This window comes from Limtongia smithiae (assembly GCF_038497785.1).
Source record: "Limtongia smithiae strain NRRL Y-17922 unplaced genomic scaffold V1518scaffold_2, whole genome shotgun sequence".
Classification (NCBI taxonomy): Eukaryota; Fungi; Ascomycota; class Lipomycetes; order Lipomycetales; family Lipomycetaceae; genus Limtongia; species Limtongia smithiae.
The window spans coordinates 666,621-680,853 of record NW_027117623.1 but is presented as its reverse complement, the minus strand read 5'-3'; the positions used below and the strand labels follow the sequence as shown (position 1 = coordinate 680,853).

General features: G+C 47.5%; 6 protein-coding genes across 6 annotated transcripts; 3 read left to right on the top strand and 3 right to left on the bottom strand.

Moving 5' to 3' along the window:
• Positions 1–1,073: 1,073 nt before the first annotated feature.
• On the bottom strand, positions 1,074–1,986 carry V1518DRAFT_370776 (P-loop containing nucleoside triphosphate hydrolase protein; the record flags this gene model as incomplete). The annotated part of the gene is made up of 4 exons (XM_066901333.1): positions 1,074–1,282; positions 1,339–1,755; positions 1,831–1,884; positions 1,947–1,986. 4 exons carry the CDS (start codon positions 1,984–1,986, stop codon positions 1,074–1,076), a joined length of 720 nt encoding a protein of 239 aa, XP_066761288.1.
• Positions 1,987–3,126: 1,140 nt separating this feature from the next.
• Positions 3,127–3,993, bottom strand: V1518DRAFT_370806 (TFIIE beta subunit core domain-containing protein; the record flags this gene model as incomplete). Its single annotated transcript, XM_066901335.1, has 3 exons — positions 3,127–3,705; positions 3,765–3,841; positions 3,897–3,993. The coding sequence occupies 3 exons, from the start codon at positions 3,991–3,993 to the stop codon at positions 3,127–3,129; spliced, it is 753 nt and encodes a 250-aa protein (XP_066761287.1).
• A 179-nt stretch (positions 3,994–4,172) lies between these two features.
• V1518DRAFT_411970 (Longin-like domain-containing protein) lies at positions 4,173–5,475 on the top strand. Its single transcript, XM_066902988.1, has 4 exons — positions 4,173–4,504; positions 4,603–4,685; positions 4,738–5,116; positions 5,173–5,475. The coding sequence occupies exons 1-4, from the start codon at positions 4,401–4,403 to the stop codon at positions 5,198–5,200; spliced, it is 594 nt and encodes a 197-aa protein (XP_066761286.1). The 5' UTR covers positions 4,173–4,400; the 3' UTR covers positions 5,201–5,475.
• Positions 5,476–5,568: 93 nt separating this feature from the next.
• Positions 5,569–7,116, top strand: V1518DRAFT_411966 (actin family). The gene is made up of 3 exons (XM_066902987.1): positions 5,569–6,693; positions 6,751–6,813; positions 6,877–7,116. The coding sequence occupies exons 1-3, from the start codon at positions 5,618–5,620 to the stop codon at positions 7,034–7,036; spliced, it is 1,299 nt and encodes a 432-aa protein (XP_066761285.1). The 5' UTR covers positions 5,569–5,617; the 3' UTR covers positions 7,037–7,116.
• Positions 7,117–7,124: 8 nt separating this feature from the next.
• Positions 7,125–12,991, top strand: V1518DRAFT_411963 (uncharacterized protein). Its single transcript, XM_066902986.1, has 4 exons — positions 7,125–7,412; positions 7,474–7,623; positions 7,686–11,022; positions 11,076–12,991. Exons 1-4 carry the CDS (start codon positions 7,324–7,326, stop codon positions 12,738–12,740), a joined length of 5,241 nt encoding a protein of 1,746 aa, XP_066761284.1. The 5' UTR covers positions 7,125–7,323; the 3' UTR covers positions 12,741–12,991.
• On the bottom strand, positions 12,624–13,936 carry V1518DRAFT_411962 (3' exoribonuclease family, domain 1-domain-containing protein). Its single transcript, XM_066902985.1, has one exon. The coding sequence runs from the start codon at positions 13,730–13,732 to the stop codon at positions 12,872–12,874; it is 861 nt and encodes a 286-aa protein (XP_066761283.1). The 5' UTR covers positions 13,733–13,936; the 3' UTR covers positions 12,624–12,871.
• Between the last annotated feature and the right edge of the window lie 297 nt (positions 13,937–14,233).

The following is a 14,233-nucleotide window of genomic DNA, read 5'->3' as shown; positions in this document are numbered from 1 at the left end:
CACCTGCATTCTTACAAGCTCTGCTACAGTAGCCGATGGAAAACTGAAATATCTTTTAAATGTTTCTACTGCTTTAGAGTCTATCTTGTATAAGACGAGTCTTGAGGCTGTAAGCCCACGTCTGGTGTCAGCTAATCACCGCACAGTGCCCAGAACTGCACACAGATAGATACGCACGGCAAGCACCTCCGGTGTTAGAGCCGTCTGTACAGACAGCCACAATAGCAGAGTATAACCTATCGTGAAATAGGAGGAATGAAGTGCTTGACAGCGTGTAGGTGAAAATTCTGCTTGAGAGAGCAGTGCAATCGAGCAGGCTCGCCGCGCAGCCGGTGTGGCACTGGCAGTACGAGCTGGAACTACTGTCACGGACGGATCTGCGATAATATCGCAAAAATCTGCGACTGCGTAAAAAAAATAGATTATTTTCCAGCAAAATATTACACCTTGCAAGCATGGACATAATCACACGATGTCGAGCAACCTTCCAAGACCCTTCATAACCTAATTCACGATTCTAGAGGTGCCTACCAACTAAGCATGTCCAAAAATAAAATCACTTCAGTCTTTGTCAAATAATACTGGTAATCACCTCGCTGCCAAAGAGAAAGGAGCATCTGTCCCTCTCTCGTCATCCCCTCCTCTAAATCCTCTCATTCTACAATTGTAGCAATTCCTGCCGATCGTAAAGTTCCGTCCCGTGCACAAGCGCTCTCGCCCAAAAAAGTTGCAAATAGTCAAGACACAAAAAACGACCAAGTACGTACCAAATACGAGCTCTATCCTACATATACATCGTTGAAACAGTGGCGCAGGAAAAACAGAACGCAGGGGACACAAAACAGAAATTCAGGAGGTCCTCGTAAGTAATAGTACACAATAGCAAAAGGTCGTAGAACAGCACAAAACTGGCTGGCGCAATTACATAAGCCGCGGACGAGTCGTGACAAAAAACACCCAAAGTAATGCATAAGGAACGCATGCAAGACAGACACGATAGACAATACACAAATGCCGTAAACAAAAAAGAAGTGAGCAGAGCGGAATATATGCAATTGCCATGAGAGACGTATTCAGCAGCATTTTCCCTTCTCATCGACTTGGGGCTGACTGAGATTGACCGAACCCATACTGCGCATGGTACCGCTGTTCATAACTTCATCTTCTTCGTCGGAAGAAAACGAATCAGACTCATAATGCACGCTGTTTCGCCGGCTCATTTTGAGTGTGGGCCGGCGGCGGATAATGGAGCGAGTGATACTCTCGAAGATTTCTCGAACGCCTAAGAGCTATAATTGAGCTGCTGTTTGAAGCAGTCGGCAAATCACTGCTACATACCTTCGTCGTCTTTGGCGCATATTTCGTGGCAAGAGTCGCGGCTTGTCCAGGCAGGGTTGTGCACGATTTCAGAATCGCGGAGCCACTTGTCAGCGTATCGCAAGCACTTCTCGAACGGCACCTGACGGCACGACGGATCCTCACGTACAAGATCGAGTTTGGTGCCGACTATATGAATAATAATGTCGTTGCTTAGGTTCTGTCTGAGCTCCTGGAGCCAAGAATCGATGGCACCGAAGGAGGAGTCGGACGTGATGTCATAGCATAGAATGCCACATGCGGCAGAGCGATAGTACATCGGGGCCATGGATCGGAAACGTTCCTGTCCAGCAGTGTCCCAGATCTGGAGGCGCACGACAACGCCATCCACAACAATTTTTTTGGCGAGGAACATCGCGCCTATTGTGGTTGGTTGGTCTGTACACAGAAGACATTAGTTTCAAAATCCAGTAGGGAACATATGATCAGACGCCAAAATATACACAAACATACTCTCATGGAACTTGTTATGTACATATCTAACAACAAGAGACGTCTTGCCCGCTCCTGTAGACAGCGCAGTGGTCAGCAGGGTGCAGTAGTAAACAACGGCAGCATGGCTATCTCACCCTGAGAGCCGAGCAAGACGACCTTCGCGTCTGCAATCATGATGAGTCTTGCAGGATGTCGCAGCCCAAGACGCGCGCTGTGAGAAGCAACACGGCGGTGGCGAACGAGGGGTACGGGAGGGACGGGACGGCCGAGCAGGAGGACAAGGATCTGGCGGCGAGGACTCAAGTACTCCTGGCCACTGCTGCTGCTGCAGGAACGGCTAGTGTTGTGGCGCATGATCTGTCATGGGAGCCAAAGCGCCGCGTTCTTCTGCGGCCTTGCAACGTGCACTGCCCGCGATGCCACCCCGGAACAACAGTGGCGTTCGCTGCGGCACTGCGGGGGGACACGGGCTGCGCCGCATGCGCACAAGCCATGTTTACCTCTTCACGCACGCTTCTCGAGGCCGCCATACACGCCATTTCTGATGCTGTTCTCCAGTCGACGGGTCGGCCAGACTTTCACGCCAGGCATGCTACGTGCACATGTAACAGTGTGACTCTGCGGAGTGCTGCCCCGAAAGTGGTGGCGGCAGAGCATGTGGTTAGCGCGCACAAGTAGTAATACTCGGACGCGGCATGCACCGCGCCGTTGGCACGGTGTGATTCGCGGTGTTGGTTACACGGTACTTGACAGCACTACATGACAACAGTAGCTTCCCGCGACCGCGTGCGCTGCCGCGGTCCACCAGGTTTCAGCGCGCGATAGCGAACGACACGGTCTCGCGATCTGCCGACTGCAGCGGTATCTGCGATGTGGGTGTCGTGCTTTTCGTGGATCGAGGGGCTGGCGTTGGACAGGAAGACTGCCGCGCCAGAATCCGAAGCGCGCGTCGGCCCCAGCGCAAGAGGAAGGGCCACTACGTCATCTTCGATCACACCTCAGGGGCCGCGACACTCACACACGACCAAGCAGTGACGGTGACGGTGGCGGCTGAGGCAGCTAAGCGTACAACAAAAATGCAGTCAAGAACACGATGCGTATGGCGCATTGCCATCTGACGCGTCCCTGTCGCGCGACTCACGGCCCCGCAGCCGCAACTTCGCCGTCTAGTCGCTCTTGGCGCCTACACGCGCACCGCAGGTGCCCCAGCTGTACGTACAGAACAGAAAGTTGGCCGTCACCACGTCACGTTGAAGAAGTTTTGAACTCCATATTAACCACCTGATTTTGTAGCAAAACGCCGAACAACCAATCTCAGCGCCTGCCACTGAAATCCTTCAAAATTCCCTGTAAATGCGTGTTCGTTGTCTTGCCCTTCCGTGGCCGCTTCTGTTTTCCGGCCTGCGAAGTCGGCGCCTTCTTCACTGTGGCAGGGTCCACACTCGTAGGCTTTAGTCCGACTTCTTCCAACTTCTGCGGTAGTTCAGCCGGTGGCGGAATCGGTATTCTATGCCACACCTTCACGAATTTCTCGTCTACGCCTCCGATATCGCCACCCTTGTTTGCCCAGACGAGTTTCGCGATGTTTTCCTTTTTCGTCCGCAAAACAAGAATGTCTTGCGATTTTTCGAGCTTGTCGATCGCTTCAAGGCAGCCCGACCAACCGTCCTTCAGCTCCTTCACGGCAAGTCCTCGAAACACCGGTTGTCTTCGTAGATATAGCAGCAATGCCTCGCCTGATTTGATGTTGTGCAGTGGTGTGTACTCGTACGTATTCGCCGCTGCCTCGTACTTTATCCGCTCGATCATGCGCAGATGCCGGAGTAAGCTGGTTCCGCCGGCACCATTGAGATAGTCCTGCAGCTCGCGTACAGTGACGGGTCGATCTTGCTTCTAGAGACATCTGAATCAATCATATTCTACACCCGCAAAAGGAAATTGTCTATGCGCACCTTGATATATTCGACTGCATGATGAAGCTGTGTCTTCGCGTGAAATCCGATTCCTGTATCAGCCGGCTGCGAATAGACTGGACGCTGGTCTTAGCATCCCGATCTCGAAGATGTATCCTCGGATCTACACACCAGTTGTTGTTTTCGGCTTCTTCCGTTTTAGCTCCTCGTCTTCGTTTGACGTCCGCTTTTGGCTGTACGCAGACAATTCCTCTGCAAGAGTAGACATTTCTGTGACGCTGGTCGTGAATTGCACTGGCAATTAACGAGCATATATGACCCCAGAACATTCAGTCACGTGACTAATGCAAGAAATACTTACGCATTTAGCACCCTAACTGAGCCACGCTCGATGGTCAGCCACTGATAGCTAGTGAAGCGAATGCCAGAGTACGTGCTGGCTGTCGACGTAGATCCGTCTTTTGCCTCGACTTCCACACTTCCTCCCGCTGTGTTCTCCGCTATTTTATCGTCGCGTGCATTCAGTATCGACTTGTTGTTTGATTACTCTCGGGGAATCTTTTTAGGTCGTTGTGTGTGCTGCCAGTTTAGCTGCCTAGGTGTGCTTCCTTGATTCTCCTGTGCCACCAGCGATAGCTTGTTCCAATCTCTCGCATCCCAATCACATTCGCAAGAATGAAGTTGTTCTACATCGGTATTTTCAGAAACTCGTCAAAGCCCTCACGGGAGCTTTGCGCCGCGAAAGAGCTAAGCAGTTTCAGTTTTTTTGAACGCAAGAGGTATGTCTTGGTGTTTTGCTTATCCTGCTTTCACTTGTCATCAACGCGAGCGGTCGTCCGGTCGCCGAAGATAGATATTAATATTCATTGTCATATAGCATTGGCGAGTTTTTGACCTTCTTCGGAACGACCGTGTCGGAGCGTACTCTGCCGAGTCAAAGACAGAGTGTTGAGGAGAACAGTACGGATATTCTACCTTCGTCTCGTTTCGACTGTGACTAACTATTATCTAGACTACATTGCACATACATACTCCCGTTCCGAAGGTGTTGCCGGGGTCATTGTTGCCGATAAAGAATATCCCATCCGAGTTGCGTACAGTCTGCTAAACAAACTGTTGGACCAATTCCTCACTCAGTTCCCCCGCGGACAATGGGCGGATGGCGAGGTCACGTTGTCCTTTCCGGAACTCGATAGCAGTTTGTTGAAGTATCAAAACCCACAGCAAGCTGATAGTATTATGCGTGTCCAACAAGAGCTCGACGAGACTAAGATTGTGCTTCACAAGGCGATCGAGTCCGTGCTGCAGAGAGGCGAAGAACTCGACTCCCTGGTCGCAAAGTCGTCTGCGCTGTCTACTACGTCAAAGATGTTCTACAAGGAAGCGAAGAAGTATGTTTTAGTGACATCTGCTTATTCGATCGTGCAAACTAACAATGTCAATACAGGACAAACTCATGTTGCATTATCGCATAGCGTATCATATTGCTCGTCTACCGAATTATTTGAGCACTTGTTCGTTCTTTACGTAACGCGCACATAATCATTAATACGGTATTATAATGGTCTGCGCTTACATTTTCATCGGTTTGGAAGCTTTAGTTAGTTATTGTTTCTAAGTTTGTTGGGTCCAGTTAGTTCAGTTGTGTTGTTGAAGTTGGTGTATTATGTATTTTCTTTTTGCTGTTCAACTCTGTAGATTGTTTTTAAGTTGTAATAACATCGTATTTAATAATAGTATAACTCATGGTAAAGTGGCGCGTACTTGATATTGGAGTGTTGATCTGTCGGTTGTGCTGCAAATGATGAGTTCAGGGGACTTGCTTTCACTTATGAACGTAAATCTCATTTCCGAGGTGTGCGACGCAAATCAGATCGACACGCGTGAACGCTATGGCGCCGCCGGCGCAGCCTAAAGACACATTTGTTATTGACAATGGAGCTTATGAAATCAAGGCCGGGTTCGCTAGACAAAATACGCCGGTCCAATTCCAGAATTGTGTTGCCCGCGGCCACGACAGACGTGGATACATTGGAGATCAGCTCTCGACGCAGTGCAACGACTATTCCGGACTTATTGTCAGGCGACCGTTCGAGAAAGGACATCTGACAAACTGGGAGTCAGAAAATGCGATTTGGAATAGACTGCTTTTCAGTCTTGATGCGAAGGATACGAAGCAAAGCAGTTTTGTCGTTAATCCCAGCGAAGCAGCGCTCATCGTCACAGAGCCGCTACTACACCTGCCGACATGCTCGGCGAACCTGGACCAAATGATATTTGAGGAATACTGCTTTGCGTCCAGTTATCGGTGTCCTGCATCTCTTCTAGCAATCGAAAACAACCTGAACAACATAATTATCGATCCAGAAGGGGCAGGCAAACGTCCGACAGCCAACCCGGACACTGTTCTAGTCGTTGATTCGGGATATTCGGCAACAACCGTGACACCGATCGTGAATCACAAAATATACACGCCTGGAATTCGACGTGTCAATGTTGGCGGCAAATTACTTCGCAATTTCCTCGCAGAAACAATTTCATTTCGACACTACAATATGATGGATGAGAGTTACATCGTCAACGAAATCAAAGACAAATGCGGCTTTATATCACAACAGTTTTTAACAGATCTCAGGACTTGCAAGGAACTTGATATGGCAGAGAATCCACTAGCTCTGGAATACGTGCTTCCCCGGACTTCTACAAATGGATATCTTCAAGGCCACATTCGAGACACAACACAGCGTGTTAATCCTGATGACCAGATATTAAAGCTATCAAACGAGAGATTTAGCATCCCAGAACTACTTTTTAATCCTTCTGATGTCGGCTTCCATCAGGCGGGAATACCGGAGACGATAATGCAGAGTGTATCTGCAATCGAAGACCAAGATATCAGAGGTCTCTTGCTTGGAAACGTGATCTTTCTAGGAGGGTGCACACAGTTTCCGGGATTCAAAGAACGAATGTAAGTGAAATTCACTTTGTTATATTTTACTTGCTCGTTACTAATAGTGGAATGCAGTTCAACTGAGCTGCAATCTTGCGTCCCTGAAGACATATGTCTACGACTAGGCTTTCCGGAAAGGTATTTTGCATCTACGATGTACTTGTTGATCCAACATGAATTGCATTAACTGTATTTACATAGTCCAACAACTTACGCATGGCAAGGCGGTGCAAAGCTAGGTGGCCAGCGAAGTAAACTTCGCGGTCTGCAAGTAACTCGAAAGGACTATCTTGAGTATGGCGAGAACATCTGCATCAAGAAGTACGCCTCCAATTACTTAGATAATATCCCGGGACATTGAAATGATAGAGAGCCATGTAAATATATTGTGCAATTAAGTCAGGATCCTGAGGAGCGGAGACGGTCCAACATGTCAGCAAATGTGCGTCATCCATAAATGTTGCGTACGCCGCTAGCGAACGTTGCACTTCGCGTTGGGACTCTAGAGATATCCGCAGCCTCACTGCTTGGCTATCTCAATTACCAGCAGTAACACACCTAAAAGCACCTCGTGCTAATGCTGATTATACGTCAAATCAACGCGGAAGAGAGGATTGGTGAGATAATAGTCGACTGAAGAAATCAGAAATGGTGCTATCAAATTTCGACGCTTTGCGAAGAGCCTCTGAGAATGGCAGTGGTAATAACAGCGAGACTGTCGCGGTCAACCACAGAGCGTGAGTTTGACCGTTATATTACGCAGAAAATTGAAGTTTTACTAAGACTATAACTATATAGACTGATCACTCGAACGCTGTCGAAATATCCCGTTGATCATGCGTTGTTCCGCGAGCTCATTCAGAACAGTGCGGATGCTGGAGCAACCACGGTGAAAATCGAATTCACGACAGAGGGCTCCAAGTCGCCAATAAAACTTGACAACATAATGTGAGGAGTGAAAAAACCCAGGGGGGCAGATGCATGGATTAACCATACTAATATGTCGACAGGGACATACAAAAAACCACTGTTAAGCGACTAAGGGTCAGCAACAACGGAATGTTCTTTCGTCCAGAAGACTGGGACAGATTGCGCGAAATCGCTAAGGGAAATCCTGATGAGACGAAAATTGGCGCATTCGGTGTCGGATTTTACTCTGTATTTGCTGTCACCGACGAGCCAATGGTAATATCCGGTAGCACGGCCATGTCATTTTATTACATTGGAGACCAATTACACTACCGACGGATCGAAGTTCCCGATATTACACAGAAGGAAGCCGGTCAATGGACATTTATTGATTTGCCTTATTCCGCACCGAAACCCCTGCCGGATCTGTCACAATTTACAAGTTTTCTTGCCCAGAGCTTGACGTTTGTAAAGCTACAACAGATCGAGTTCACCGTGGATGACATCTCGTTGCTGGTTATTCAAAAAATTAAGTCTGATCCGTCTGACCTGCAGATTCCTAAGGAAGTCAATCTCAGATCTCTCGAGCGTTCAATGAAGTTAGACCGAGTAGAGACCGAATCAGTCCAAATCAAGGCTCGCTATCTGAATGTGACGCAGCTTGGAAAATCCGAAGTTGAAGTCAAAGGACTCATGTCTTTTGGATTGAAGTTTATTCAAGCATTCTCAGCTGATACAGAGAAGCCGACTGAATATTCCGATGCTGTTTTGTTTTTGCGAAATATCACTGGCTACATAACCACCAATCCTGCACCCGCTTTTGCTCAGAAGTTGAAAGGCGCTATCATGAAGCCGCCACCTCGCATTGCATCAGTGTCAATGATTGCGCTGAATAAGGTTGAAGCTGATTCGTCGCAGTTGAAGTCGGGAATTGCAGCACAGATATTCCCGAAAACTTTTGCAGACGCGAAAGTGTTTATTGGCTTTCCAACAAAGCAGACGACAGGATTGAAATCACATATTGCAACTCCGCAGGCCATCCCGACAATGGAAAGAGCTGCAGTGGATACCGCGAACGCTTACGTGAAGGATTGGAATAAGGAAATGATGTACATGGCTGGTGTTCTGACTCGAGTCGTATATGGGACGGAGATGGGTTCTATTGGTTTGCTACTTCCCAAAGACAAAGAGCTTAAGGATTTGAGTGTTATTTTCGACAAGGCAACTTTTACTATGCGGCAGTTTGCCTTTGAAGGCTCTACTCCAGACGCTAGGATCGGAGATTATATTGCAACTGGCTTCTGGAAGTCGGCGACGTCTATACCGCTTGTTACTACGAAGGGCGTGAAATCGTCTACGGAAGCCCGGGCAATGGAGGATATCACGTTTTTGCAAGATACCGCCATGATTCCGAAGGAAATGTATGATGGTGCTCCTGCATTTCACGATCAGGTCAAGGCACTTGGATTGATTCGATCTGTCGAGGTTCAAGACATTAAAGCGGAATTTTCGAAACGACCGTTGAACGCTGCTAACATGATTGCATTTCTGAAATGGGCGTTCAAGAAGCTCCGGATTGATGAACTGAGTATCGCTGATGTGAGAGCTATGATCGGTTTTGCACTTTTGGCCGACGAGAATATGCCAACTGTGGATATGCGGTCGCTAGCCTACTATCATAATAGCGTACTCATTCCGTCAAATATGCCTGTTCCTTACAATTGCCTTCCATACGGCGTGGCGAAGGAGTTATCAAACGACAATATGGAAAAGATAGGCTGGCGATCACTGGATGTGATGACCTGGGTCTCGTTTCTTGCCTCTGGATACAATTCTCTCCCAGTTGAGCAAAATCTCGAAGTTACGCCTGATTTCGCTCGTGAGGTATTGATCACAGTTTCAAAGCAGTGGTCGACGTCCCCAAATTCATCTAAGATCTCGCTATTCGAAAGCTTGCGCAACATGACATGCATTCCTACGCAGAAGGGAATGAAGAGGCCAGGGGAATCTTATCTCAACGAGGTCAAAATGTTTCCAGATTTGCCAGTCGTCAATGAAAACGTTCGGAACGGCGTAAATGAAGATATGATTGTTTACTTTGGCGTTCGCAAGACTGTGGAATTGAAATATGTTATGGAGCGACTTCATGCAGATGAGAAGTCTAGAAAATGGTCTTCCGAAGATGTTATCATCTACTTAGCGAGCCAGCGGAAGGACATGCGAAGAGAAGATCTCGAGTTCTTGAAGACGAGCGATATAGTTTCTGCCGAGGACAGCGATCGCTTGTGCAAAGTGTCTACTCTATATCAACCTATTGATGATCTCCAAGATCTCAAGCTCCCGATTTTGAAATGGACATCAAACTGGAGTCCGAAATCGTCGGAAGCGCAGTTTTTGTTCAGCTTGGGCTTGAACAAGTACCCGGCAGTCCAGACATTGATCAATATCGCTGCTACTGCGTCGACGGAGGACGACAGAAACAAAGCGCTGAATTACTTTGTGACATACTACGACCAGAACAAGTATCGCTCAGTATACAATGCGCGACAAAATATTAAGTTTCTTCCGGCGACGATCACAAGGGATGGCAATAGTGAGGCCGTCATTGTTTCGCCTAATGAGTGTTTCACGTCGTCATCCGTTAAATTATTTGAATTTCCTGTCTTGAAGGACGATTTGCAAGTGGAAGGCTGGAAATTTGGAGTCTCAATGTATCCTCCAGTTGAATATTTGATCGACCGATTGATTTCGAGACCTCCGAAGGATAACGAAGAAGCTAAGAAGATGTTCGGCTTCATGGCCACAAATATTTCAAATTTGAGACCGAAAGATGTCGCCATACTTAAAGATGCGTGTTTCGTACCCGTGGTGTCGGAGAGTGGAGTGTTGAAGTATCAGTCACCGTCCAACGTCTTCATCATTCTTTCTCTTTCGGACGATGATAGCGATCTGTTTTATAAGAGTTTTTTTGATTTCGTGAATTTTGATATTGGTGCAAACGCCTTTTTGCGCTACTGCGGAGCTCGAGATAAGCCAAGCATTCTTGAGCTTGCCAAGCTAACTATTCATCAACCGGGAACTATGCTCGCACAAGCTGGTTCGACTACGCGTTATCAGGAGTTACTTCTTGAATTTAATCGAAATTGGCAGGAACTGAGTGCCGACTCTAATTTACTAGCTGATATGAAAAATTCTGCATTTTTGTTGGCTATCAAGATCGATGAGAAGGAGAAGAGTGGCGAATTATCCAAAGCAAAATCGAAGAATACATCGCTTCTGGTCTCCGATATGGATGATCTCGACGATTTGATGGATGACGATATATCATATGTTCTTGCACAAGCCCCTGACATTATTATCAATGACGATGTAATCAACTATAACTTGTTCAAGCGGGATATTTTCATGGCGCCTTTTGAGCTAGAGCAGTTTTATTTGGTAAGAATGCTTCCATCTGGTGAGTTAAATTTGAACTGACATGGAGAACTTAGAAAATCGGATCGCCAAAACTGTCAAATATCGTGCAGGAGACAGTCAGTCTCGGCGCTGTGACTAATGCTGCCGATACAGCGTCTGTTCGCAAACGCGTGCTAGAACGCTTGAAGATTTTTTTGGACGTGCTTTCGCGCGATTCACTGAAACTGCCGTTCAACGTATTTGAGAAGCAATTCTTATTGGCATCGGTCACACGTATTTCTGTACAACGAACGATTCCACGAAGTCGCAAACGCCGTGTGGAGCCCGTGGCTAGCTTCACAACAGCCGCTGCTCAGAAGAGGGCGGACCAAGGATGGACATTGTATTTGGTACCGAAGTTTGAGTGGTTCGATGTTGCGCAGTCGCTGGTAAAAACTCTGCTCAAAAGACCAACTCCTGATTCTGCTACCGTCCTTGAGTCTCTCCTGAATTCGACTTTATCTAGCTTAGAGCGACGAGGATACGATGTCAAAAGACTTATCAACAAGAATCGGCAGGAAGCTGAAGCAGCTAAACTCGCTGAACAGAAGCTTGTTCAGGAAGCACGCGAAAAAGAACGGTTACGAATTACTATGGAAGAGCAGGCGTATGCTCAGAAGATGCAGGAGCAACTACAGAGTCGTATTTCGGAGGAAGATAAACTTGATTCGGCTCCATTTGTGACAAGAGACAACAATAACCAATTGGCTTCTGCTGCGGCTGCTGCCAAGATGTCTGGGACGACCTCTCAGCAGACTCAAGACCTTGTGGCAGTTGCGACTGCAGCAGCTCAAGCAGCGCAAGCTCTAAGTGCTCAGCAGCAGCAAACTGGATTGAGTAGCATGTTTAACAAATTCCGCAAATCGACAACGGTATCGACTGATTCGTCAATAGCGCACACCGCAACAGTCAGCGCTTTACCGCCGCCAAGCATCCACGGTAGCAGGCAAGGACATGCGAAGCTTCCAGCATCATGGGACGATAGCGACGATGAGCAAGCTGCATCTATGCAATCAACCACGGTCGCACACCCACCTGCAGCTCGAGAGCGCAGTAGAGGCAACGGCGTTCCACTCACTGATGAGGCTACTCGCCAGCTACTACGTCAAGGCATCCAGCACACACAGCCGTACAATAGCAACAGCCTGAGGAATGACCAACAGTCGTGGACACCTGGTGCGGATGTTTCCGAAGCTGCATATACCACCGCAGAGCAAATGTGTGACAAAAACGCGGCGCACGATTTGAAATTTTTAGGAAATGTATCGAATACTGGCCCGAAGTTTTTCATTGCCAAGTCACTCGCAAGCGCAGGAATACCACGAGAGCTAAATCCGCATATCAAATTATTTGCGCAAACGCTGCGCGAGCTTGCTCTGAACGTGTTTGACACGCGTTGGGACGCATTTCATATGTACTACGATGAAGAGGGCCGGTCTATTGCATTCAACTCAAACGGAAGCTTATTTTTCAACTTGAGATACTTTGTCAAAGACGTTCGATCTACACAAACTCTGCACGCTGGTGGATATAATATGGCAAAAGCTTTAGATTACTGGTTTCCGGTCGTTGCGCATGAACTGGCCCACAACTTGGAGCCGAGTCACGGCCAGCAGCATTCTTACTTTACTGAAACTTATATTCAGCAATATGCAGCTGCATATAGAAGGGTTGCTAAGAATCACGATAATGGAGCGTAGTGATAGAATTGCTGTAAATAGCTAGTGACCGTCGCTGTTTATCAACTGCTCTGTAAATATCGTACATTATACACAGTACTGAATCGCAGAGGCTTGAAGCTCGAATTATGCGGTTCCATGGTGCTTTTTCGTCAGCTCTCTTCGCTGTACTTCATCTGCATGGCATCCTCCACAGTTTGCAGTAGCACGCCATTCACGAACTTTCTGACTTCTTTAGCACCGTCACATGCAGTTCTTAAGATATTGATAGCGTACTCTCCTTGAAGCGAGATGTTAACTGATTTTGTATCCCCCGGATAATTTTCCTCGTCGACCCAGAATCCTGTAATTTCGTCTCGCGCAGCCATGTAGCTGACGACGGCGCGACCGCCCGTTGGTAGCGCCTTCGCGTTCTCGTCAACGTCAAATTCTGCAAAACTGTTGGTTTCCCCATCTGTACCAAATCTCATGGCGCACGCTGAGACAAGGTCAATAACCTCAATACCAGAATCGACCACGGCGACACTGGCCGTGGTCACGCATGCGGCAGCGATCTGTTTCAATATATCTGTCCAGGCAGGTGGACCAGATAAAACAACGACCGATACGTTGATAGCTGATTTTGGGTATTGAATGAGTCGTATCGACGGTACCAGTGACGCGTATACATAGTCTGCTAAAGTGCGTTCTAAAGTAGTTGTGTATCCTTGGCCTTGTTGAAGTCCAAGAGTATGTGATGATGACGAGACTGGGAGAAACTTGACTTCCACCACCAACTTTGCTGACGAGGAGAATGACGATCGTTGAGGTTTTGGCCCGCTAACCAGTACAAGCACTTTCGTCTGCTGGTGCTCAAAATATGCTGATCCGTTTGCATCAGAGAGAATGTGAGGTTGCAAATAAATTTTGTGAGCGTCGTCAGTAGCTGAGATTGATATAGCGGGTGAGTCAACATATTGCAATGCATGCGCACTTGGCGGTACTAATATCCTCCTTCGGTCTGACGACAACATTCTGATACAAATTGGCAACGGTAGAGGTTTGTGCTCGGTGAATAGAACCTACTTCGGCGCGTCGGACAAAATGCTGCTGCAAGCTTCGAATGGTCGACTGGTTGACACAGAATTTCGATAAACCGAGCCGCACGCAATATATGAACCTGAAGTGAGCTGCTTCGAACTGTAACCTTAGCAACCAAGCGGCTGAGGGTAAGGGCTCATTCCGATTTCTCATCAAGCTGGAGTAGTAGTTTAGCAACTGCGTCATATACAACCGGCTCTTCAAGTCGACGCTCGGTGTCAGCAACTCCATTTTCTGATTTGTTTCGCGCGAATCTATTTAGAAGAGAGAGCAATAACTCCATAGAACTTCGTACGCGATTATATAGTGTCGCGTTGATACCGGTCGGGATCATATCCAGACGTCGTGTTACTTCGAGAAAGATCTACACTGGTTGTCATGTCGGTATGCATTTGCCATTGTGTTATATGTGTGCATTTCATGATTTTGATTTC